The sequence below is a fragment of the Nothobranchius furzeri genome, chromosome 19 (assembly GCF_043380555.1).
Source record: "Nothobranchius furzeri strain GRZ-AD chromosome 19, NfurGRZ-RIMD1, whole genome shotgun sequence".
Lineage (NCBI taxonomy): Eukaryota > Metazoa > Chordata > Actinopteri > Cyprinodontiformes > Nothobranchiidae > Nothobranchius > Nothobranchius furzeri.
The window spans coordinates 20,510,125-20,537,820 of NC_091759.1; the positions used below are offsets into that span (position 1 = coordinate 20,510,125).

The 27,696-nt window shown below is 43.5% G+C and overlaps 1 protein-coding gene across 10 annotated transcripts in view; it reads right to left on the minus strand.

Moving 5' to 3' along the window:
* Positions 1–24,413, minus strand: part of LOC107394813 (potassium voltage-gated channel subfamily KQT member 4) — a 69,741-nt gene extending 45,328 nt beyond the window's left edge. For all 10 annotated transcript variants that reach the window (XM_054745211.2, XM_054745210.2, XM_054745209.2 and 7 more), the window contains exon 1: positions 23,983–24,413. In XM_054745211.2, the coding sequence (XP_054601186.1) occupies positions 23,983–24,284 (302 nt within the window). In that variant the 5' untranslated portion in view covers positions 24,285–24,413. The remainder of the gene's footprint in view (positions 1–23,982) is intronic.
* Between the last annotated feature and the right edge of the window lie 3,283 nt (positions 24,414–27,696).

Sequence of the window (27,696 nt, forward strand, 5' to 3'; positions counted from 1 at the left end):
TCTGGGGTCTGATGAGCGTCGGCATCGGGCGCCTTAACCCGGCGTTCGGTTCATCCTGCAGCGCCAGTTCTGCTTACCAAAAGTGGCCCATTGGGCGGCTCTCAGTGGCCTAGTGGTAGAGTGTCCGCCCTGAGACTGGGAGATCAGGGTTCGATTCCTGGTCGGGTCTTACCAAAGACTTTGAAAAAATGGGACCCAATGCCTCCTTGCTTGTGTTGTGATTAAGCATTAAGGGGTTGGATTGGGGGGTTAAACCACCAAATGGTTCCCAAGCGCGGCTGTGTCTGCTGCTCACCGCTCACCCAGGGGATGGGTCAAATGCGGAGAACAAATTTCGCACACACACCTGTGTGTGTGACAACTAATGGGACTTAAACTTTAACTTTAACTTACTGGTTAAAAAGCAGAGGAGACTTCTGCACATGGTGAGGATTAGTGGATTTGTTTCATTTGCAGAGCAGTGGAGCATCTTTCACGTTCGCAGCAATAAACACTTACAGTAAATAAGAAACGCGTCACAATCTTACAATAATCCAAAACACAAACTAAAATTATCATTAAATTCTACCGGCATAGATTTATAATGATTATGGTTGCATAGAAAACTAAATACATGTAAATTATGCTTAGATAGGAATTTCTGAGGACATCACTTGAAGCTGGTGGTTTCTTCTATGTGCAGCACAGCTGGCTGGAAACTCAGATATGTGCAGCGTGGTCAAGTATCTAAGCAGTAAATGAGGTGAGATTAAGATGTAACCACAGAGGGAGGATACGTCTGTGATGTGAGAATGGTCTCGTGTGTGTGTGTGTGTGTGTGTGTGTGTGTGTGTGTGTGTGTGTGTTCTATCTGAATTAATTGACCAATCCCCTGGTCATTTGGTAGCACTTTAACTGGCGGGAGGAAATCAGACGGATTTTACGACGTTACAACAATTCAGTGTGAAACTGTTTGCACAAATCGTGACTGAAAATGAAACGGTGGACAGATTTAAGCTCGGGAACGCTGGTTTAAACTCTGGGATCAGTGAGAATCAAGGGGGAACAGCATGGATGTAAACAGAATGCCGGGAAACAGCCGTGTAACTTATCAGAGGGTTGTTGAAAATAAACCCCCCTTCTATGAACCAAACACATGTGATTACACACACACACACACACCCAGACCGAGGCTATGACTGAATTCCAAGCCAATCATCATTACTCTGTGACAGGTCTAATCTGGTTGCAATGGCAGCGGGGATCTCAGGTGATGCATCGGCTTGGGTGGGGGGCAGCTTTTGTGCACTGAGAAACCAAACAAAGGAAGCGGTGGCTGTAACATTTGAACTCGGGGTAATGGGATTGGACCACAAATTTGAGGAAGCGAGCGGCGGTCACCCAAAAACGTCAACAGTCAGCAGATCTCAAAGAGTAGAAGAAAAAGAGTACAAAAACAAATAAACTATCCAGAAATACTACATTTCACACTCTGAGATGCTACAGTAGGCAGCCTCCTGGAAAATGTGTTTTACAGAAAATCATGAAACGAATTCAGTGAATTTTAGGGGTTTAAATCACTTTTGATCTCCATAAACCGACAAATTGTTCCTGAGCACGGTTGTGTCTGCAGCTCACCGCTCTCCATGGGGATGGGTCAACTGCGAAGATGTCATTTTACCAGCTTGTGATGATGACTAATGGGCCTTTACACTAGACAATGACTGCAATTCAATGTTTGCAGATATCTCAAATTTAAAGGTACAACAAGAAGAAATTTTACAGTTAAATAATCATAAAAGTGTCATGGTCTGCATCCTGCGTCTCCCTCATGTGTCTCCTTGTGTTCTCCATCCCTCTCCAGGTTCTTCCCTTAGGTCAGGGGTGGGGAACACTGGTCCATCGAGGGCCGCTATCAAGCATATTTTAGTTTCAACCTTGCATCCTCACACCTGGCTTCAATCAGCAGGTGATTAACAAGCTTCTGCAGAGCTTGATGAGGTGCAAAACAGGTGAAGCAACCACTGAATCAGAAGTGCTGGAGCAAAGACATGCAGGATACCGGCCCTCGAGGACCAGGGTTCCCCACTCCTGCCTTAGGTGTTCCCTCCAGGTTTCAGTGTTCCCTGTTTGTCCCCAACCTCCCTCCAGACTTTTTAGGATTTTTTTCTTTAGTCACCCTTTATCATTAGTCTTCTGTTAAGTCTTTGTTTTAGTCAACTTTCTCCCTCTAGGTCAATTTTGCTTCCTTCCCCATGTTTTAGTTCTGTCTCCTCCCCTGCTCCGTTGTACTCCTCTGTTAATTAGCCTCACCTGTGTACAATTCCCTAATCACCCAGTCCCTGTGTAAAAAACCCTGTCTGCGTCTCTATGTTGTGTTGGTCCATTGTTCATGTCAGCGTGGTTTTGTCCCCCCTCCTTTGTGGTTTTTCCAGGTCTCCAGGTTTCTAGGATTTTTTGGCTTTTGCTCCTGCTTGGATTTTATTTACCTTTTGTCATCCTAATAAAGGAATGTTTTTTTTCACATCCGCTCCTGCCTCATGTCGATCTGGGTGTCTGCATATTGGGTCCTACTCCTCCAACCCACCTCGTGACAAAAAGTTTAGAACCCCACTCATCTTGTTGGAAGGAAGGTTTAAACTAAAACAGACTTCCTTCTCAGCCGGCTGGGGTCAGTTTTTCTCCTTTGAAAAAAGCCAAAGAGGGAAGCAGTCACTGTTTACAATCTGTGAGCAAGTGGGGTTGCCGAGTCTGCGTAAGCAAACTGCATCAGAATACGTAATTCAAAAAGCTCCAGAGTTATGGACTGTGTATTAACCAGTAAAAACGCAGCTCAGAAGTTATTCCTTGTAACCCAGAGAAGCCACTCTGATATCAGGTGAAGTAGGCTAGAGGCTAACATTGAGCTAACAATGCTAACGATAAATTAGAAGCAAATACTCAGCTCTTAAAATATCTCAAGCTCATTTTTCAATTACCGACAAGTCAATATTACAGTGAAATGTGTATGAGAACTGAATAGTGAGTCAATCGTGGCATTTTCCATCTTTTAAAGGGAGACTAGGAAGTTTTGGCTTGCTTTTAGCACCCCCTAGTGGCAGTTAAATGGTTAAAAAATGTGAAAAAGTTGCAAATTATCGCTTTAATGAGTCGTTCAGAACTACAACAGCAAGCTTGAGCAAGACGGCAAACAACCACACTTCCTGTAATGCAGGAGACATATTACTGTAACAAGTGTACTAACTGCTCACTAACATAAAATACTAACACCAGATGTGACAATGTATTTATCTACTTATCAACTCACTGTGTATCTTCGTTTGTCACCTAGAATCTTCTGGTGGTTAGGGTTAGGGTTAGCTGGCACCCAGCCTAGCCTAGCCTAACCCCTTACCTAATGTAACCACAGGGTGTCATTCTTACATGTTGCACCTTTAAATAAAACATTTAAATAAAAAATGTTAAGAGAATCCTCTAAAGGCAGGAGCCACAGGTGTAAGAAGCTCTGTGCTTACAGAAAAAAATCCCTCGAATGCTTTCTCTGCTGGTAATGAGGTTAAACACTGGAGCTCAGCTCACATCACCGAGTTACTCCTCATTCCACCGTCAGCGCTGCCATCCCCCCCTCCTTCAGATTAAACGCTGCTCTGTCAGTCTCCGCCTGCCTGTGTGGAGCTCCAGAGCCACCCACCTTTCAGAGTAAACACCTCTGGACACATGTTGGGCATGTTTAAGAGTTAACAGGGAAGTTGATTTGTTTCTCGTTTGTTTTTGCTTTGTTTTGTTTGTTTTTTTGTTTGTTTTTTTGCAGGATTCCTTTAGAGTGATTTTTATTAAACGGTCTGAAAATCTAAATAAATGTGATTTATAGTCTTTTCTGGAGCTGAACTCCAAACCTGACGGACTAAAGCACAGGGAGTATGTTGTTCTAGTGCAGAAGTGCCCTGCTGGTTGTTTAGGTTTGGGTTATTAATTAATCTCATCCAGTTTACTATTTTTCTGTCTGACTCAGAAAAATAAGCTTACTCCCTTGGTCTGGATTTCATACTAAAACCAGGGAGGTCCTGGCTTTTTGTGTTACTGTTTAATGACTAAAAAGTTGAAAAAAAATATTTATTATTGTGTTTTCTTATGGGTTAGGATTCTTTTTTTTCTGCCTCCTTTTATTGAAGCTGAATCCAAGCCAGGATCAGAGTGGACCACTTTGTTCCTCTCTTTAACTCATTACAACCAATTATGTGATCGGAAGGGCAGCTGAGCGCTAGAAGATAACTCCTCTCTGAATAATTCATGTTATAACTGAGCCTTAGCCCCCTGCTGCTGTTCTCTCTCTAACCCCCATTAACCAGAGAGCTGTTCTGTTCTGGTTCTGCTGAACCTGACTGCAGGCAGCCTTTGGCACTGCTGACCATCACCTGCTACTGGATAGGCTGAGAAACCAGCATCTGTTCTGGAGTGGTTCTTCTCTTACCGTCTCCAAGTTTCAGTCTTCCTCCATCCCCCTTGCACAGGGTGTCCCACAGGGTTCTGTGCTGGGGCCTCTACTGTTCTTCCTTATCTGCTCCCTCTTCAGCACACTAGCTAACACTAGCTCAAGCTACTGCAAACGTCCTTGATGGATCAAAAGAAAACAACAAAGACGAATGTTTGAGCTCACATGTGACGTTCCAGGATGTTCTGGGTATATCCAGACTGAATAAATGCCAGAAAGATCCATAGCTTGCATACTGAGTTATCCGAAAATCTGTACATAGCCGTGAGTTTCTAGCTTCAGGCAGCATCATAGAGCCATAGGGGTAAGCCGGCCAATCAGCATGCAGCTCATGTAATATTCATGTCCTGGCTCAGTGGGTGGGGCAAACCAGTCTTTCTATTTTAGGGCTTTACTATGGGGTTGTGTCTGGCCATTTATCAGGGCTCCTGGGCCACTTTGAGCCCCAACATAATTTCACATGTTGTATGGAGGCTCAAAAAACAGTTTGCAATTGTAAAAAAAAAAAAAAGTAAGTATTTCAGAAACATTAGCTGACATCTACTTTATCTCTGACTTCAACTTGGAACTTTTTGTTTTTGGAAATAAAAAAAAGTCTAATTAAATTCATTAATTTGGACGTTTTATCACATGCTAAGCATTGAACCTGCTCAGAGATAGAGCTGGATACTCGTCTGTTCCCTCTGCATAGCCTGACATCCAAAAGACTTTGTGGCTCTAATCCTGAAAGGCAAACCTCTCCCAGAGGAAAATTATTTTTATTTTAGCTGTGCACAACTACCTTCGTCATGCATTTCAGCTGGAGGTTTATTTTGCTCCTGCACCACGTTTGTGTCTTCCAAGTGTAATAATTTTTTAAAACCGCGTGATTAATGGTAAGATAATATCTATTTTAGTCCGTTACATTTAATCTTCTAACAAATACACGAGTTTTAAATGGCAGGAAACTAGAAAAACGCCAAGAGAGGCGAATCTTGTTAAAGCCACTAAATGACTGTCCTTTGTAATGTTCGCTTTTGGAGTCCGCCTGGACGTCAGGGTCAGACAGCTGGGGGCAAAAGAAGAGATAGAGTACAGTAATATATGTTCAGGGAGAGCCAGGAGGGGGTGAAGTAGCAATGACCACAAAGAGTTAGTATCAGTCTGACTGAGAGATAATGAGGAGGGGAAAAAGTGGAGAAGGGACAGAAAGAGGTGGCTGAATAATGGATGGGATGGACGAGAGACAGCGAGACAAGAAGAACCAGAATGGAAAAGAACGAGGAATCGTCTGTGAGGTCTCATCACACACTCACTGACATCGCTTTAATCTCAGGGCCAAGACAAGACCTGAGGGTCCACACACACACACACACGCACACACACACACACAAACACAGTTACAGGGCATGCAGGGGCAGATTTACAGTGTGTGTTTAGTCAGTCAGGATGTCTGCACGAAATCATAACACACACAAAAAAACACAAGGACAGTTTGATTTGGCAGGTTTATGTTTATATTTGTATTTTATGCTTTGCAAAAGCACATTTCTGTGTTTTCTATAAGAAAATATGACTTGGCAGGAACAGAAACCCGTTTTTCACATCTGCAATAATTTATTTTATACATTCAGTGTAAAAGAAAGGACGTAGCTTTCTTCATGTCTGAGTAACGGCCTGGACGCGAGTGGTAAAATGGCCTTTAGTATAAATGTATGTCCTTAAACAGACACCTGTTAACAGGAGCAGACACAAAGTCAGTCAGAAACAAGTAGAGAGAGTAAAAAGACCAACAGCTGACTTGGAAGGTGCAGAATGTTTAGAGAAAAAGGCGGGATGGAAAGAAATGTTAAAGGAGCAGGAAGTGAAAGAGAAACTGACGAGAAAATTGAAGAAATGAAAGAGAGGATAAAGGAAGCAGCTGCAAGGAAAACGGTTTAGAGCAGGACAGAGACGGTCCCACCAGACTGACGGGCAGCCGGCGTAATTACGGCTTCCTCGTTAGCATTTGGTTAGTGTTTACACACACACACACACCTCCATAAATAAACATGTGCATGAATGCACACACACATTTTGCTAACGCGCACACGCCAATCAAGACATCTCTTGACATGCACATTTAGCCACATGAGCGATGACACACACACCCACAAACTGTAACTGTGCACGCTGTAAAGTGCTTTCTGCGTGCAAGGCAGACCTTTTAAACTCTGTTCTACTCTGTGATTTTGTTTGAGCTCCATCTCCATGGTGCTGCTTCCTCAAATGTTTATAGTGGCTGCCGTTATAAATTAAAATGATCTTAACAACACTCGAGATGGGTCGTGCATGCTGGTGCGGCCAGGCAGCGAGAAACGGATGGGGAGAGAGAGAGAGAGAGAGAGAGAGAGATGCTCTGATGTCCCAGGATATGGGGACACATGAGACATTAAGACAAAGAGAAAAGGATGAGGAAGAAGAAAGGACAAGACAGGATTAGAGACAAATAAAAACTGTAAATAGGTTGAAAGAACGTTATGGTAAAAGGCAAGTGTGTGTGTGTGTGTGTGTGTGTGCGCGCGTGCGTGCGTGCGTGTGTGTGTGTATGTGTGTGTGATATCCTCATCCTGACAGCCAACGCTCACAAGGCCAAAGGGTAAAGTTACAGCTTGTTTCCTTCTTGTCCACCCACCGTGGACAGAAGGAGACGCGAGGACTAGCGGCTGCAGAGACAGAAGCTGTTTGAATCCTGTCCCACAGTTTCGGGATGCACGTCATGCACTCCCTGTTTTAATTTGCTTATCTTTAAAGGTTTTGGAACACTGAAAAAACATTTTAATGATTTTTTTTCTGATTATAATCAGTCAATTTGAGTTTTTCCATGCAGGCTGAACATGAAAATAGTCTCCTACACCTGTCTCCTGCATTAGCTTCTGATAGACAACAGACGGTGAAACTCTAGGACTAGAAAACCCTGACAGATCTACGTCACCCTGTCACTTAACATTCATGGACTCACCCATCGTGGCTCACGACGGAGAAGGCTGTTGTTGGCTTAATGGCCAGGAAACAGCAGAGAACGTCTCAGTTAGCAGAAGCTAACTATTAGCATTAGGGGCAACGGTGGCACAGGAGTTAAGTGCTCGCACCCGTAATCGGAAGGTTGCAGGTTTGAGCCCTGCTCATTCTGTCGCTGTCGTTGTGTCCTCGGGCAAGACACTTAACCCACGTTGCCTGCTGGTGGTGGTCGGAGGGACCGGTGGCGCCAGCGCTCGGCAGCCTTGCCTCTGTCAGTGCGCCCCAGGGCAGCTTTGGCTACATTGTAGCTCATCCCCACCAGTGTGTGAATGTGTGAATGACTGATTGTGTTGTAAAGCGCCTTGCGGGGTTCCAGGACTCTAGAAGGCGCTATATCAAATACAAGCCATTTACCATTAGCAACTCCACCACACAGCAGAACTCCTTCAGGCTTGTGTTATTTGTGGAGATAAAACATAAACAGAGTCAGTGGTAGAGTTGTGTTCCTGTTAGCCAATCAGAGGTGAGATGTCCACATATCAGGAATTAAAACTCTAAATCCTGTCGTCTGAACCTCAGCTCTGATGTGGCTCACTTCTACTTTCTGAAACTGGTGCACCGGAGCTTTGTTTCCCCAGAGTATAACTACTAGAGACCACTGCAAATGTATTAATTAAATGAGTGATCTACACCTTTAATCCAGGATATCATAACAAGCGTAGGAATAAAATTCACATTTAAAGTTTTTAATTTTAAAATCTTGTGAAAACTCTGGTTAAATTAGTAATAAATGTACAATGTCTAAAATCCTTAAAGGATGTACTCACTACGTGAAAAATTCACAACGAATAAACGTTTATGTATTAAGTGTCCTTTATACCTAAAAATGAATCAGTAAAATACAAAAATGTAAAAGTTGTACTTAATATTAAATTAATTTATTCATTCATTAACAAATAAATAAATATATAAAGTTTCCAAATGATGTACTTCATGCAGCAGATTTGAATTTACAATCATAAATAACAACTTCACATGTTTGTATTTTAGTTTAAACGTGAAGCAGCAACCTCTGTTCATTCAACAAGAAGCAAAAAGTCCTAATCAGCGATTTCTGCATAAACTCTGCATCATTTTAACAGATGTGCAGGGTAGCTTCCTCTTTGTGCCGTTATTAAAAATAGAGGATATTCTGTAATTAGTCTGTGTTCATATGCAGAGTTTTAACATGTAGTTTTGGATAAAAGCATCTGCTAAATGAGCATGCCGTAAAAAAATATGCATGTCAGCAGCTAGTTACTGTCCACAGCTAATGTCCACATTTTAGCATGCTGATGATCTGCACCCGTGCAGAAACCAAACACACGGATCCTTCAGCTGTCTGCTGAGAGATAATGGATAAAACTATTGATTTATTGTCTAAGCTGCTGTATGATCTCCAACAGCTTCTGGTCTCACACACACACACACACACACACTCCCTCCATCTAATCCTGAATGCGTTCTGTTGTTGGGTCAAATGAGCTGAACCAGCCCAGGTGAGATCCCAGCAGCTCAGCGGCCCATACACAGAACAGCGGCCAAGTCTCTCGTATGCAAACACGGTTTAACTGCAGCGTATTTAATGACACAACAAACGCGCAGCATTTACAGAAGCTGATGCCACACAGCAGGTTTGACGTTTCCATTCCGACTAGATCCAGACTTTACGGGTAGTGTTGTTTGTTTTACTGCTGGGTTGCAGAGTTTCGACTGTCCGGAGGCAATCTGAGACCCAAAGCAGAGACGACCAAAGGATGAAAACCAACAAAAAAAAGCTACAGTGCGAAAACTTCGCTGGTAAATTTCTCATTTTTTCCACTTTTTTGAGAAAACAAAAAAAAAATGCTGCAGTGGCACATTGTGGTCTTTAGGGTTAACGTCGCACACACTCAGCATCACCAAAGAGACAAAAATGTGTCAGCAGCTACAGAGAGAAACGGTGTAGTCTGAATAATATACTCAGAACATAATCTCCCACCTTCAGCATTTGGCTTTTACCTAACAGTTTGCAGATATCTTCAGCTGCCGCAGCGTCACGTCTGTACGGACGACACTCAGAGATGGACAGTAGGCTTGAGCAGGGACGGCTGTCAAAGGAAGTGAATAAAGAGTCTTGACAAAATCAAAATTATCTCCTGGCATTTCCCTTGGACCCTCCCGGCCAAGCGCTGGCCGGCTTCCATGACAATACGCTACATAAACACAGACTACTGTAGATTAGGGGGGTGTCAACACTCTGACTGATGCTGTATCTGCAGGAGAATAAAACTTTGGCTCAGTGCCGTTACTTGAGTGTATCAGTTCCACCTATAAGATTTTATTTTTGCATCTTGTAGACTGTCAGTTTAATTAATGACAATAGTTTGAGATATGGGTGTGTGTGTGCGAGTGTGTGTTTGTCCCGATCCTGGGTGAAAGTGACCACAAAGCGAGGCCTGGATCCCGAGGCAGCGGGGGAAACCTGATTCCCGGTTGGCCGTCTCAGGACAGACAGTCCTTTCCCTGGGGAGACGCATTTTGCCTCGAAAGGAGAAATTAATACAGCGGCTAATCTCGACTCTCCCTTCTCCTCTCCCTCGTTTTTGAAACAACCCCTTTTCCTCGTTTTGAAGGACGACAGACGCCATTTCTTCTTCGCCAACTCACCGGTGTTTTCCTCTTGTTGTTATCAGCTGTTTTTGGACGCGTTTTGAGATTATCTGGCACGTTTCTGACGCGTTCTCTGATCTCCACATGTAACCTTTCCCATTCCAGGTCTGAAGTTATCGAATGTGTCCTTGAGGAAGACATCTTACCTGCACCAGGAGCTGTTGTATTGGGAGATGCGCCGAAAAAAATGACAAGAATCAATATAGTATGAAATAATTCCTCTAATCGTTCGTCAACACCTAAAATCGAGATCTTTCTTCTTCTTGGTCACGTTAAAGATTCTAATGGAGGAAAATAAACAAGGACAGCTGTTCATTAACATTAAAACATTAAAAACGAGACCAGAAAACGGAATAACGAACGTTATCAGGAATGCTAAATGTAAGTGAAAATACAAGAGGAAAAGCATGGGTTCACAGATTAAGCGTTGGGTTTCTCAGAGTCACTAACCCCCAAATTCCACTACCTCCGCTCCGCTCCGGTCCGCCCCCGCCTTCCGCAGCCGCTCACTTCCGAACTCAATTTTTACTGGTACCCGCTCTACAACGGCTCCGCTCCGGTGCGGAGACCTGAGGGGGGCAAACAAGCATGCGCGGGATTTTTGAGATCTTGCGATACAGTCCGAGCAATAAACGCGGAAGTTAGATCCAAACACCCGTTGTGTGGGAGAAGCATCGAAATGAACTGTTTAATCTGCCCATCATGTGTGTTGAGAGATCAGCAGTGTTTGGATCAACAAAGTGTGACTACTTTGATAGTGGAAACTGTATTCATGGCTTAATTTTGTGCATTTAAACTTCAGCCGCCATTGATAGTTGTTAAAAGTTGTTAAATCTGTGCATATGAAACAAAAAACGCCTTTTGTTTATCGATTTATTGTGAAATACGGAAATTGTGCTTGCTCCTTTTCCTGTTGGGCCGTTGTGATTTCTGTCCATTTACTGCGGAGGTGCTCCGGCGTCCGGCGAAAATAGGATCGATTCTATTTTTGCCGGACGCCGGAACAGAGGGCGGCGCACGGCCGCAGTAGTGGAATTGCTCTGATTGACTAGAACGGGACCGATTTTGCTCCGGCGTTCGTGTCGGAGCGGAGCGCAGCGGAGCGGAGCGGAGGTAGTGGAATTTGGGGGTAAGAAGCAGCAAAGATCCATAAATACATTTGATATTTCTCTTTTTCTACACCTTGCTTTCCCTTTCATCTGTCATTTGGGTCTACAGCAGAACTGCTACTACAAAATGTTTGAAAGGTACTGATTAGCAGTGTTTGCACCTCTTAATGAGGTCAGTGTGTTTTTATGCACCTCAATCTTAGTTTGCCAATAGAAAATTCAATTGGTTGCTCTTAAACTAAAAGCCTTTGAGAAGAAGAAATATATTGTCAAACATGTTTTGACTCAATTTATGATTTTTCACCTTATTTGACGTGATTGAACAAAATGAGTTTCATTTTAGAAATGCATTTGTTTTTAGAGTTTTTAGTAGGGATACATATTGGTGATATTAAGGTGATATGATACGTATCGCGATACAGGGGAGACGATACAATATTTCACAATATATTGCCATATCGTTACTTTCTTACATCCCTAAGAGTTAGAATTAGAAATAAGCAAAGTAAAGAAAATGAAACTGTGATAACTTTTTACAAAAGCTGTTTGTTGATATTTGAAGAAATTGTTTGAGGTGGAAATTATATAAAAATCTTTGAAAATTCCAGCCTAATATAATAGCTTGGCTCCATTCAAGTTCAAGTTCATTTTATTTATAAAGCCCCTTCCCACCCCCAATCAAGGTGGCCCAAGGTAATGAACATAGTGCAAAGAAGCAGCACAATAAAACAGCTCTATAATAAAATACAGATAAAAACATTTCTAAACAAAAAAAGAGCTGAAAACCATATCAAAAACATTAAAATGTGAATGGAAACAACTAAGAAACAAATCTAAAATACAGCTTAAGCCTTGCTTTAACCCTCCCACTGTCCTGATGGGTGTGACCCCACGAGGAAAGTTGACCAGTGAGCAGGGTTGATGGTTTATCCCTTGGGTCCATGTGGCAGGGGTGAGCAGGGGCGCAGATAGGATTTTCAAACTGGGGGGGACAAAGTTCCAATGTACCCTCCCCCAAACACACACACACACACTCACACACACACACACACACGCACGTACACATACACAAACTACTGCAAGCGCCTTAACTAGAGCTCAGTCAGTTTGTGTAATTTCATCCAACGGTTTACGTAAAAACTAACTATTATATACGTGTTTGAAGCCATTATGCAACAAAGCTCTGCCTGATCAACACTATAAATGATAAATGATCCGCACTTGTATAGCGCCTCTCAGAGTAAGGACTCCAAAGCACTTTACACTACAGTATGTAAATGGTAAATGGTAAATGGCCTGTATTTGATATAGCGCCTTCTAGAGTCCTGGAACCCCCCAAGGCGCTTTACAACACAATCAGTCATTCACCCATTCACACACACATTCACACACTGGTGGGGATGAGCCACAATGTAGCCACAGCTGCCCTGGGGCGCACTGACAGAGGCGAGGCTGCCGAGCACTGGCGCCACCGGTCCCTCCGACCACCACCAGCAGGCAATGTGGGTTAAGTGTCTTGCCCAAGGACACAACGACGGCGACAGACTGAGCGGGTCTCGAACCTGCGACCTTCCGATTGCGAGGCGAGCACTTAACTCCTGTGCCACCATCGCCTCATTCATCCATTCACACACACATTTGTACACTGATGGTGATGAGCTACGATGTAGCCACAGCTGCCCTGGGGCACACTGACAGAGGCGCCCCACTATTTAATTCAGTCATTTGTTATTCTTCCAATCAATTACTAACCAAAACCTCATGCTTTATGCAAAACATTAAATTATTTTCAGCATACCGATCTTTACAGAAAACATAAAAGCCCTAAAAACTGCACATAAAATATGTTTAAAAAACGAAATTCACTTATCACTTAGAGCAGTAGTTCCCAAACTTTTCAGCCTGACCAATAGATGTTCCTTCGTATTTTTACGTTTAGAAATTTTCATTACATTTTGAAAGTTTGTATTTATATATGAATATATAAATCTCTTTTTAAATTTTATATTTTACTTTTTTTATGATTATGTGACGCACTTTGACTTCCATACTTAACGCATCGGCATCTGCCCCCTTTTCACGGCTTTTTTTTTTACATTGTCGCTACGTCTGTCACGTTAGCTGTGTTTTTATCATCGTTTCTACATCCATCACGTCCCAGAGAAGGTTAAACAAACATTAAACCCAACGTTTGGAGCTTGTAAGCTCCACACACCTCTCGTGCAGCACCAGCTGTCTGATGCTGCAGCAGCGTCAATCGTCCCGGCTGGATGAGTGAATTTCTTCATCAGAGTCAATATTCTGCTTCATAATCAGAGTTGGTCATTACCAGACAAAGTGATCAGTCAACAAAGACCAGACCTGCCAGCAATTATACGTTTTATCTAATATTTGTGCTCTTCATGTTGTGCGCATCTCCTCCTCTCCCCGACTGGGAGCCTCACGGCGGGAGGCATTTTTCAAGCTCTAAAAACTCCCAACCTTTGCTCAGCCTGAAGGTTACACATCTCCACTATCTTCTGGTGTAAAGTAGTAACTTCATCAGGGATCATATTTGTAGATGAGACTTGTTAAAGTCAGCAATGAGGCTTTGGCACTCATAACGAGGAAGTCCCAACGCTGACAACAACGTACTGAAACTATAACCAACATGCATAAACAGACAGATCGGTCTCGCCTACTTACACTGTTGGTCTTTTTTAAATACGCAGTAATCGTTGCTTGCCATTTTCGCTTCATCCTGCGTCCTAGCAGCAACCACTTTTGCGCCTCTGGAGTCGGTGTTTGTTTACGTCATGCTGCATTCAATGTAATTGGAAAAAGGAGCATCAAGCGCTAAACCTCCGATTTTGTTTTCTTTCTGGCCTTAGTTGGGGGGACAGATCGGGGTTGATCTGAATCTGGGGGGGACAGATCCCCCCCGTCCCCCACCCTATCTGCGCGCCTGGGGGTGAGAAGTGAGCACCACCTCACCCCTGCCACATGGACCTCAAGGGATAAACCGTCAATCCTGCTCAATGGTCAACTTTCCTCGTGGGGTCACCCCCATTAGGACAGTGGGAGGGTTAAAATTGGGCAGCGATGTGGACGGCTTGATTTCTTGTGGGAGTTGGTTCCAAAGCCGAGGACCGAGAACTGCAACGGCACAATCACCCCTAGACGTATGCTTTGATCGCGGTACCACCAAAAGGTCACTCTGGCTCAAACGCAGCGATCTTGCAGGAAGAAACAGGTCAGCAAGGAGCCTAAATGTGGTGGCGCTGATCCAGACAGGGATTGAAAGGGATCCATTGCTGGGGTTTGGGACGGGGCGGCCATGGTTGGCCAGTATGGACTGGTATGGACCGGTGTGGGTCTGCATTTTCAGGAGAGCGTTTCGGTTGCAGTTTGGAATCTCACTTGGCAGGCGGGGTTAACCGTAATACCGTTGAGTCACAGCAGTGTTTCTAATTTCTTCAGCTCGACCCGACACTGGTCCAATGTCTGGTCGAATCCTTCAGGTGCCATCTGCTGAGAAACTTCTTTAAAAACTTTTTCATTCTTTACCAATCCGTCTAGCTCGTCCTGAATGTAGCTATCGTCAAGAATGTTTGGAGCTCTGAAGCTGACCAAACCTTGCTGCCATCTTCTCACCTCTGTGTACAACTAATGATAATACAAACACCAGACCTCCAGGGTTTGTTTTGCTTGTCTTAAGTAGTGACGTATTTCTGTCCCCCAATCAGTGGACCGTGTTGTTTTGACGCCACCGCCCCGCCACAGTCGTACCGCTCCATTGTCCCATGGACTTACAACAGAAGGGGCCCCTGAATGTCCCACGAATGGCGCAGCCCGGGTCGGTTGTATGGACTGGTTTTACAATCGAGACAGACCAAACAGTGACCCAAACCATCCCGGACCCCGCAGTGGAACCGAGCTGTAACTTTAAAACTGAATATATGTACATTTTCTTTTCTTTTCCACCTTTCCAGACACTAGTGAAACCATTCTGTAGAATTTTTTAAGGTTAACTAAGAGCCACCATGGCGGACAACGACTCATACTGAGCCAGATTCTGTCGGAGGTTTCCTCCTTGGAGTTTTTCTCTCCACTGTTGCTACATGCTTGCTTAGTTTGGGGATTGCTTGATGCAATCTGCTGCGTTTCCTTACATTGGAAACTTCGGACTAATTGTAATAATGAGTTGAACTCAATGCAGTGATAAGTGGTTCTGTTGGAACGTTTGCTTTGTAAAGTGTCTTGAGACGACTCTTGTGAACTGGTGCTACACAAATAAACAGAACTGAGATGAAAACACGTGATTATGTCTTTTATGTTCATGTCTTCTATTCTGTACTCTCATTTGTTTTTTTATCTGTTTCCGGATTTGCTTTTCTTTAGTTTTACTTTTGCATTTTCTTCTCAAATGGCTATAAACGAATATCACAAATATCTACTTGTTTTTTCCTCCTCATCATACTTATGCATAAAATCTGATTCAGGTTTATTATATTGTCATAAACAAATAACGTGAATGATTAGTTAACAACTAAAATCATGAGCTCCAGAGATAAGCTTAAGGGTCAGAGTTAAGAATGTGTAAGTAAGTAAAACTTGATTATAGTGCATTTTAACAGATAAGGATAACAAAAAGTGTTGCACTATAAAGGTTAAAACTGAATGAAACATTGTACAAAAATAAAATGTATCACAATTAAGCTATAGTATAAAAAACAGAAATTTATATCAAAATCAGAATCACCTTAAGGAGGGAGAACGTGACAGAATAAAAAATAAAAGTGTAAACAAAGCTAAGAGGGATGATTAGTTCAGACCAAGAAAAAGAGCATCACAGTAGTTCAAGTGTGATGAGACAAAGGCATGGGTTATCTGCATTTTACATATTTTTAAGAGGTTTCTTAACTGAAATAAACAGGAGTGGGAGATAGAAGCTTAAAGCAAAACCAATGATAACTCCTATAGGTTTCGTAGACTAGGCTTGTCTGATGAGCAACAGCCTGATCGATATTAGGAAGATGTTCTGGTGGTGCAACGATGAGGTTCTCTGTTTAGTTTATATTAAAAACAAAGAAGATGTTTGACAGCTAGTTACTGATCTGGGTCTGACACAGAACAAAGGTGGCCCATTTGTCCAACTGGTGGGTCTTGAAGAACATGTACAGCTGAATGTCATCAGCATAGACCTGATATGTCCGGGATAGACTGAAAGTAGCTAAAAAAAAAGGATGTAGAAGGAAAATATCAGAGATCCCAGATCAGAGCCTTGTAGGACGCCACAGGTTGGGGTGTAGTGTCCAAGGAGGAGGTTTCTGACTTAACAGAGGGAGGGAGTTCTATTTGAAAGAAAAGAGCCAGAACATTTAGCCTGTTGAATAAGATGTATTCCACTGTGTCATGAGCTGCATGAGGTCAAGCAGAACCATGACAGAGAAATATCCTGTATCAGCACTGTAAACCACTGCTTCAGAAAGCCAAACAGGAAGGGGTCGGGCCTCTAGAAAACCAGGATCTGAGGGTGAGTAGTTCACGAGCTGGATTATCGGGGTTGCTGATTATGTTTTCTGTTTTGGTTCTGAATCTGCAGGTGCTTCATACTCTAGTTTCACTTCCTGTCTCAAAAAGTCTTAAGGTTTGAGTTTGTTCTCTTAAAGCGGGTCAGCGTGTGACAGTAGATACGGATACACACGAGTACTCTCACAAAAACATTCAAATGTAATCAACTTTTTCCTCTGCCAGCTGCATCTCAGAGAGATTTAGATTAGTGTTCAGAACAGAAAGATCTGTCACCTCGTCTTTGATACCAAATGTGATGTCTCAATCTAAATCAGTAAAAAAAAGACGTGGAACTCCATGTTTCAATAGGTTTACGTTCCATTCTAGATGCTCAACTCAAAGATCTTCATTATTGTGCAAAATTTTGCTGATCCTGCAGATCATTTAGGATGAAAGTTGATGAATCAACATCAAAACAGATTATTTTTTAATGGGGAAGGAGACAGTAAGGCCGTAAGAGAGGGGAAGTCGATTAGACAGAGACAATACAGTAAATAAGAGACGCTATTCTTACTCAGGGGTGATGGGAATAGAGGCGGAGTGAAGGAAAAAGGCATTTAGACCATAAAATAATCCTAATGAAGCAGAATTTACAGAAGGTGCTGAGGTGCACAGATAAAAAAAACAGAAGCAGGAAGAACAAGAAGCCGATGCGCTATCATGAGCAGGTTAGTAAAGCTGCACGAAGTGCAGAGTAGCGTTCTCCTCACACACTTTTATGGTGCCACTTTCCGCTCCACCTCTCCGTTCCTTTCCTTCTCTACTTAGTCATCAATAAAAACACATTTGTGTGCCGACTAAAAAAGCAAACAACAAAACAAAAAGCTATTTTCTGGCAGTACTCAAACTATTAATAATGAAAAAAAGAGCAAATGTGTCAGGAGTTTTTAGAGGAAGCTGAAGACGTGTGTGTGTGTGTGGGGGGGGGGGTGTTGTGTGTTTGAAAACTTCACGAAGCACACCAAACTGCTCTCCTGTGATCCCCGAGAAAAGTAGCTTAGTTGCTGAAATTAGGTTCAGAAAATGGAAAACTACAACTTCCATCATGAGGGTCAAAGGTCAACAATTATAATGTCAAAAAAGCAGTTTACTTTTAATGACCAGTTTGCATTTTGTGCACTAAAAAACATTCCCTCAGCAAACTGTCAATCAAAGCATAATTAGAATAGTCTCTCCTATTTTCCTCCTCCTATCGAGTTTGAGTCCACGATTAACGCGCCGACCATTACCGGGTCAAATGTGGGGCGATTCCTAAACGCCATGGAGCCGGAACAGTTTATCTGGCGAAAACTTATCATGGAAATCTGAGAAGCATCTGTTTATAGATTTCCAGGCATTAATGATGCTCTAATAAAACCTCCAATGTATTTTATGGTCACCAAGCTGCAGCACTGGGTCCTAAGCTGCAGCCTGTAGGAGTGTTTTAGGATAATACACCCCCGTTGGCCATTACTAGACGGCTAAGAAGTGTGACGGACAGTATTTCTAGCTGGGAAAGCTTCATGTTACTTTTTTTTTTGCAAAAAACTAACTAACCCACAAAGTGTAATGCTACTAAAGGACAAAGTGATAAAAGCTGTGCTGTAATTGGGCCAAAACACACTGGAATGCCGTAACGGCACTTTTAAATTTGACCTGTCAACACACCGAGACTTATTTCTAGCATGCGGTGCAAACTGGTAGAATCTTCAACCATTTGCCAGTTTAAATGTAAAAAATTACTGAAAAAATATGTCCACCTTCAGGTAAACAACAGCGGTCCGCAGCTAAACCGGGATTCGAACCTGCAGTCTTCTCTCAGCGAGGCAACAGTGTCACCATGAGGTCATAATCTCTAACAGCTGGGGGAACTTTAAAAACTTTGAGCCTTACGACAACTGTGTGTTGATTTAGCTTCCAGGAGAGAGAAGAGCTCATCTAAGCTAGTAGACGCTAACTGTTAGCATCTCCACAACATGGCGAAACACATTCAGGCTTGTGTTGCTACCAGAGTCCCAAAAAGAAAAACACGGACAACAAGAGAAGTTTGGACCTCGAAAACAGCGACTGGTGTTTGGGACTATCTCGTTTCCTCTGGCAGCATGGACTTCTGGTTGCAGCAGAAGCATCTCAGGGAAGATACCCAAGGAGAGGTGTGAGTGTTTGTTTTCAAAACCTAGCTTGTTTACAGATTTGTTATAGCAGCTTTAAGAAGCACATAAGGATGTATCAGATTCATGTTTGTCATTTTTTATTTTGTTTGAACCTTGAAGAGCGTGTTGGTGCAACATTTAGCAATGAAAATCAGATTTGGAGGGAGAGAGCAACCTTTCATAAAAGATCTACTAGAAAAACATCTCTAATCCATTCTTACCTTCACCTTATAATCCTAAACCACATCCTCCTGTAGAAGACATCAATAATACATGACCAGTGTATTTTCACCCTCCTCAGAACCAATCAATCACCGTGCCTGGCCAGTGCTCAGTCCTGCTTCATTTTCCGGTCCACTCTCCTGTACTTTCACTGTATATTCAGGCTGAAGTCCAGTGGAGGGTTGCACCAAGCCAGATGCTTCAACAGAACACGCAGTCAAGGCCAAGACCAAGACATGACATGTGTTTTGAATTTCATCCGAGCTGGATTTAGGCTGGCTCCAAGCAGCGTTGGTCACAGAGCGGGAGCCTAATATTACACTGGACTTCAACAACCGTACAAGATTCCAAAACAGATGTCCTGCTCAGAAGGTCTATATGCGGCGCTGCCAATGGCGGAAAAGGGTGGGAGGTCAGAGGTGACGGGAAATGTTGTCGGCCTCCTGCCAAGCTCATATATCAAGTTCACACCTCTTTTATGTTTTTCGTCTACAACAATAAACACAGAGAGTTTAGGATGACTGCACATGGAGAGGAGATTACTCAGTAAGTGGTTTAAATCTGACTCTAATTCCAAGAAAATTAGCATTAAATACTTTTTGGTGGTGTGTCTGCGAGCTAGGAAAACCATCTGGAATAAATGTTTTTGTTTATCTTAAAGACTGATTTTGTTCCTAAGCAGACTAAGTCATTAGGAAGTTTATACAAATTCAAATGTAGATGTAAGGTCATGCTAATAAATTCTGTAACATGAGTTTATATAAAACAATCAGGCCACAGCCATGTGTCGTAGGTGTGACGCTGATATGATTAAAACGGAAGTAAAAATCAACATTTGAGCACGACTTTATTGAAATACTCAGATTTTTCTAATGAAAACAATAATGCTTGTTGGTCATAAACCCTTTATAGCCTGAAATATCAAAACCTAATCAAGTTGTTAAACTACTTATTCCCCAGTGTGCATATTTCAACTATATAATAAACCGTTCTGTTATCATAAAATTAACATTTAACAGGATTAAAGAAATAAAATTGGCCCTTGCAACCTATTGGTCCTCCGCTAGGGGGCAGTGGACACATACAGCACTGGATATGGCAGGTTTCTAATGAAGGTACCAATGCTGATGCTTTAAAACCAGAAGGGCTTTGATGAGGATTTTCATGATAATCTACAAGGGGTTATGCAAAATGTGTTTTGATGAGGAAAAAAGACCAAAACATGACCACCAACAAACCGGACTTTCAGGAGAAATTAGAAAAAGAAAACAAAAACAAAACAATGACGAAGTAGAGGTCGGATCCATCGTGCTGTGTTGATCAGTGAAACGCTTCCTCAAAATCCATTTATTCTGGGATTGTTGTTGGTTTTGTGTCCATGCAATGTTGTTATTATATATGTTTACATGTGTGTGTGTGTGTGTGTGTGTGTGTGTGTGTGTGTGTGTGTGTGTGTGTGTGTGTGTGTGTGTGTGTGTGTGTGTGTGTGTGTGTGTGTGTGTGTGTGTGTGTGTGTGTGCGTGCGTGTGAGTGTGCGTGTGAGTGTGCGTGTGTGTGAGTGGGCAAACAAAACCTAAAATAAATAATACTAATAATAAAACTCATCTTTCCAACAGTATGTTGTAACTTCTGTATAAAAATATCACAGCTGGGTTGTCAAAATTACTTTTTTCTGTTTATGATCCTAAAATGTTTGAATTTTTTGAGTTGTGCTGTTAAGTCCTCTATAGGAAATTTAATGCATTAGTCATTTTATAATATTTATTTATGAATCAGACAATAATTACTTTATTTTCTTTTCCGGTTTCTACTTTTCCGGTTCTTGTAAATTGTCCCCATAAAATCCAGAAATGCCCTTTACAAGTCAAATCCCGTACAAATCCTCCACCCGTGGAGCCCGAGCCGTCCCGTTAGGATGGTGGGGCTTAACGTTTCACTTGGTAGGAGAACCGAGCTTGCTTACAACCAATCAGGTTCTTCGTAGCCTGGTTTCTGGGAACTCTATTGTTATGTTTATATCGGCTATACCTTCTTTCTTCTCATTTCTTGGTAGGCGGGATGAGTTAGTAAGAAAGGAAGGGAAGGGGATAAACTCTGTGCCAGTTCTGAATTAGAATCCAGCTGTTAGAAAATAAGTCTGTGCAAGAATTTGTTTTGTGTTTTTCCTCCACAATGGAGTCAATCAATCAATCAGTCAATCAGGTTTTATTTATGAAGCGCTTTTCAAGCAAAGCGCTACTCAAAGTGCTTTGCACAAAGACCCCAAATTCCCATAACAGTTTAAAAACATTAACAGACATCTGCAAACACACACACACACACACCAGTAAAAATGTATATTCGGCTGAGTCCAGATGAGCCAAGTAAGGTAAGGCAAGGAAACGCCATCAGAGGAGCCGTCTGGCCCGGCAGCATTAAGGTTGGTGTATGCTTGACGCGTCCGCGAGGTCCGCGCGGACAAGTTGCGTCATTTTAACAACCACGCCCCTCCACCGCGTCTCCGCACGGCTCAAGATTTCCGCAACGCGCACCTCGGAAAATTTCTAACCACGCGGACGGACGGACGCGGAAAAACATGGCGGACCAGCAAGAACTAGTATGGCAGAGGTTCGTAAATACAGACATTTGTATGATTCAGCTCTCAGAGATCACCGTGATCAACATGTTGTTAATAATTCTTGGAGAGAAATAGCTCGCACTGTCGGAAAAGACGAGGACGCTGTTAAAAATGCTGAAATGCCATGTTGTAAACAGTAATTTCTACTTCTACTATGGTGCAGTGTTGGATGCATGCTGTAGAGCTCCATGCTGCCCCCTACAGTTTGGGAGAATATTGTCTCACCGCAGAGACGAGCCGCACGAACCATAAACGCTGCGAGTTGTGAAGTGCGTTCCATCCGCGAGCCGCATCACCGCGCGGAAAGTGAATACGTCAAGCATAAACCAAGCTTTAGGTCTTCCACACAAAGTCAGGGCGCTCAGAGGAGGGGGAGCATAGACCCCCACCTCCACTTAAACACTACCTATAGAGCGCCCAGGAAGCAACAGTCGACCACCGCCCCTGGGGCAGAGGGCCCCTACAGAGAAAACACTGGATGAAAATGAGTTAAAATATGAAAATAAAAGAGCTAATATAAATGACAAAAGTAAGAAAATAAGAAATAAATCAAATAATATAGACAGTAAAATAATAATCAGAGCATATAGTTGATTTAAGTTATCCTGAAACTTCCTGTAACCCAGAAATCTGTTCATGGGTGAATCAGTGAGCGAGACGCGAGAGTCCACCTATCAGTGGAGGGGTATTACCAAAGAGCCTCTTCACCTTCTTTTCACAAAGCAAAGAGGCTCTTCAGAAGCAACACATCTGTTCTGGGGTCCCCTGGTGCAACGCACGACTAATTAAGGGATCAAGGAAAAGTTGGCGCACCCCCCAACACAGCGGTACACGGTTCTATTTAATTACAACAAATCACTGCAGATTTAATTGAACCTCGGTGTACAACGCGTTTTCCTCACACGGAGCGTGCATGTAATTCATCAAAAGGAACGCGGCGCTCAGAGTGGTACAGTATCATGGGAATGATGCACTTAGGCAGGCTTATGTGCACCTAACGTCAGGACTTTTAGAGAGAATACAGTTTCCATCTCAGGAGTGCGTTCGCTGAGATGGCAACACGAAGCAGGCTCACGTCCAGTATCAGTCACGCTTCGTTTATGAGGCATCTGACACATGATCTGTAGACCTCCCTAAGAGAGAAACAACAACACCGGCAGCAGCCAGTAATGTCAGGGAGAATGTCACGCGCAGCCCGCCCCTGAAAAGGCCACAGCTCTCGGAGACCAAGCGCTCCAGGTGGATGGAGAACAAGGGTTCACGTGAAAGGAAAGAAGCTGAAGTGGTGAAAAACAAAGTGAGGCTATTGTTTTCCGGCCCGCTCTCACAAGAGCCCTGGCAGCTGATGGTGAGAACGCATGCAAGTGTTGTAGCCCCGCGGTGGGATTTCCCTCTAACAAACACACGACGGCACTGGCAGGCAGACAGCTGTACTTGTCTAAACAATGGCACGGAAAGACGGCCCGGTCCAAGGAGCTCCCACGCATAATGCTCCGTCCACTGTGTGGCAAACGCAGAAACAGCTGGAGGACAGCTGCTGGAGCGGAACGGGCCACGGCTTCACTCGAGGAGAGGCTGAAATATATGAAACACTTGAGGAGGAGGAAAGTCGCCCTGACCCTACTTTAATAAATACCTATAATTCACGCACAATGTGTCATGGTGGGAAAACTGGCATAAAACTATAGTGACCATACCAGTAAAGTGGCTTCATAACTCACCAGTTTTAGGCCGTTAACACACTTATACAGTGTTTACATGAATTCAGAGTATGGATCATGAGTAAATACTGTCTGTTTATAGAGGAGTTGCTTAAATTAAAGACCTGTGTTCTTAGGAAAGTCTTCAAAATCAGGAAAAGCGTGCAAAAAAGGCCAAATGTATCAGTGCGGCATGGTCTAAAAGCTGCACCTCCTGTGGATCTGGACAAATTTGACTCTGTATCCAAAGTCCTTCTGGTGATTTCATCAGACAGTGACAGGAGGAAATTGAACAGTGGGCCCCATGTTGGGATGATGGCTTATGGTCCAGCTAATTGATGCGCAAGCATCCCAGATTGTTTAATTGGGAAAAATTCATCAAAAACAAATAAAATGAGCTGAAATGAAATTTCTGGAAGAACTGGTTTGTTTTGCGACTGTAAGAAACTAGAAAGTTGAAACAGAAGATGACAACAACCCATATAATGTGTTTTAATAATAAACTCACATGAACGCATGGTAGATGAATGCCCATCCTCTCGGCCTCTCCAGCACGTTGTACAAGCAGTTTTGTAACTTTCTCAGACGCTTGCTGGAGGCGGACACGTTGCCTCGGGGACCGGGTGGTCCGGGCAGCGGGGTGCCCAGCAGACCCGTGCGGTGAGACGGGTGTCCGCGCTCCGGCGTGGACGGCTCGCTCCTCTCCGTCTGGACAGCGGTGAGAGCCACAAACTCTACCCGTCGCTCGTCGTTCGGAGCCGGGGGCACAAGCATCCTGATGCCGCCGTTGTTGGATGGACTTCCGAGCATTTTTTCTTCTTCTTCAGACTGAACTATACGACTTTCTCTGCAAGTCACATCTGATTCAGGTTGGCACCATCCCTGCAGGTTGATTGGTCAAAGCTTCAAAAGTTATCTGTAAATCAAGTCGCGGTCGCAAAAGGCAAAAAGCGCAAAATGTGGGTGGGTGCGTGGCGCCGAAACGTGACCCTCAGAGACCATAGCTGAGAGTCAGGTGGGAGAGGTGATCCGCGGGATGCAGAGAAGTAATCACACATGCGTTAACTCTAGAACTAGAAAAGTGAGCCGCGAACGGAGTGATAACGCGCGCTGGGCTCCATCAAGTCAAGCATCCTTACGAAAAGACCACCGCGAGCGCCAAATCCACGCAGCGCGTCTGTTTTGGTCTAACGTCAACTCGAGAGGAGCCCGTTTTTGGGGATCTCAGCTGATTCTGCTGGTTTGAACTGTCGGATCGAGCCTCGCCACATCCGCTAAGCTTCCTCGTGCGTCGGTGCGCGCTCCGGCTCCGGCAGCAGGCGGGGTGGAGCGCAAAAGTGACAAACATCAGTGTGATGTCAAAAACGGCGGACGACCACTTTTAGAAACTCCGTTTAGAAAGGGTGAGAGGAAGGGGTGAATAAGCACCAAGGATGCTGTTTTGTAAACAAAACAAAAACGTGGAAACAGGATGAGGATGGATGCGGGAGAGGGACAGGTCTCTTATTCATGGAGATTTCCAGGAGATGAGACTAAAACGGTTCATTCAAACTATTATTGCTATCACCCGCTATTGGTCACTAAAATCCCTTTCAGCAGCAATACATAAAGATGTACTGAAAATCAGAAAAAGCCTATGTTTCTCCAGATGTTTCAGCTCCTACAGATGTTCAACAGAGGACCCGTGACCTGCACCCAGACCAAGTTTTTGATCCATATGCTGAGCCAGATGCAGCAAACAAGCTCAAGCCGAGCCTTCTCCTGTCTGTGCTGGTCTTTGCCCAAAGAGCTGACGCGTGCTTAGCCAAAATCCTCCAATTTTGTCTCCTCTGTCCAAAGGATGTTCTCCCAGGAACTATGTAGACCATCAAACATGGACGTAATATTCACTTTAGAAGTGGGGGGGACACGGGGGGGGGGGGTGGGGGTATCTTTACAGTATGTTCTAATGGGAAACAGGCTTCAACACAAATGGTTGTTTTCTGCTTGGTTCTAGAGCTCAACCAGTGTCAATTTAATATAAAGTAATATTGTTTTTGGATGGTAAAAAGTGCAGGGGTCAAAACTTGACTTTGGAAAAAGTGGGGGGGGGGGCATGCCCCCCCCGTCCCCCCCCCCCCCCCCCCCCCCCCCCAAATTACGTCCATGCCATCAAACACGCATTTTGGTAAATTTCGGTCTCTCTTTTTCTAAGATCTGCTTTCAACAGAGGTGTCCTCTTCTGTCACAAGGCAGAAGGCCCACAGTGCCATCAGAGATGGCCATGGTTGACCCCACTATCTCTCGCTCAGCTCCAAACCAACCCTCACACAGCAACACACATTATTATGATTTCCTCACATTCAATACCCTTTAAAGTCAAAGTGGGATTCTGGGTAGGGGTAGACCGATATGTCGAGCCAATATTTACTGTTTTTTTATACATCGGCCGACATTTATCCTTACTAAAGCCTCCGGGCAACCCAGTGCTGTTGCACATTCACCAATAACATCTGCGTAATAAACACTCTAAATGAACTTTATTAAAATGTCTTACTTTAACACTGAGAAGTGCACAAAGTTAAGATTTAACAGTTAGTTCAATTGAGAGTTCAAAACTGATTCAGTTTCAGCAATTTTGTGCATCAACCGATGTTATTAGTGACATTTTAGCATTAAAAAAGTTGGAAAAAGTCTAGATATCGGCCATAAAAATCAGCCAATAAAAACCGGCAGTACATCAATTCAATTCAATTCAAGCATTGCTTCTGCCTATTCCTTTTTTTGTTTAAATTCAAATTGTTAATATTGTTTTGTTTGAAAAGAAAAATTTTATGTTAATGCTATAAACCAAAATAAAGACCGAAAGAAAGAAAAAAAATACTTTATTAATCCCAGAGGGAAATTAAACATATCGGCCATCGGAGGACCATGTGTCCTATATAGGCCAGGACCATGGCCGTTTCTCAATATGCATACTTGTGTGTACTTGTGTAGTCACGTCTTTGTGAAATGTCATCAACGATGGTCCACGGACTGTTCCTATCCTAAGTATGCATCATGGCAACTTCGCTCAAAGTTCCCAGATGTGTTCTTGCTCCGCCCATTGTATCGAGGATGCATCAATGCATCCTTCTGCGGACTTGGGACAGCAAAGTTTCCCATAATGCATTTGCGTTGCAAAACGTTCAACTCCAATCATCAGAGGAAAAAGCTAATAACTGTAATGTTTTATATTAGAAATACAAATAAAACAATATAAAGGTGTCTGTTATTGTAAATAATTGTGTGTAACCTGTAAATTTTGCTGTTTGTGTTTGAGTTTTACTCTTCACGTACCCTAAAAATGCTAATTAACTAACCCACTACCAAAATAAAAGCAGAGTAGCTCTGGCCTGATGAAAAATACACTTTTTGTATTCATTACAATGTGGGAAATGCTGCTATTTTATTAGTTTTGATCAAATATAATACAAAATACGTTTTCGTTGTTATTTTGTTATGTAAGGACCAAACTACACTTTTATATTTATGTCAGGTCATTTTTTTAACCGCAGCAAGAAGAAGCGCTTGTTGCCAGGACACAACGGAGCACGGTTCTGTTCCAAATGCCGTCCTCGTCCTCCCGTACTTGGTAGAACAGACTTTCTGGTGTCCTTGCATAGAACATACTTGTCTAGTACACAAGAACATACTAGCATTCTTGACTATTGAGAAATGGCCCGTGTCTCCTACATGTCGGCCAGCGGCTGACCGTGTCTCCTACATATCGGCCAGCGGCTGACCGTGTCTCCTACATGTCGGCCAGCGGCTGACCGTGTCTCCTACATATCGGCCAGCGGCTGACCGTGTCTCCTACATGTCGGCCATCGGCTGACCGTGTCTCCTACATGTCGGCCACCAGCTGACCGTGTCTCTTACATGTCGGCCATCAGCTGACCGTGTCTCCTACATATCAGCCACCGGCTGACCGTGTCTCCTACATGTCGGCCACCGGCTGACCGTGTCTCCTACATGTCGGCCACCGGCTGACCGTGTCTCCTACATGTCGGCCAGCGGCTGACCGTGTCTCCTACATATCGGCCATCGGCTGACCGTGTCTCCTACATGTCGGCCACCAGCTGACCGTGTCTCCTACATGTCGGCCATCGGCTGACCATGTCTCCTACATGTCGGCCACCAGCTGACCGTGTCTCTTACATGTCGGCCATCAGCTGACCGTGTCTCCTACATATCAGCCACC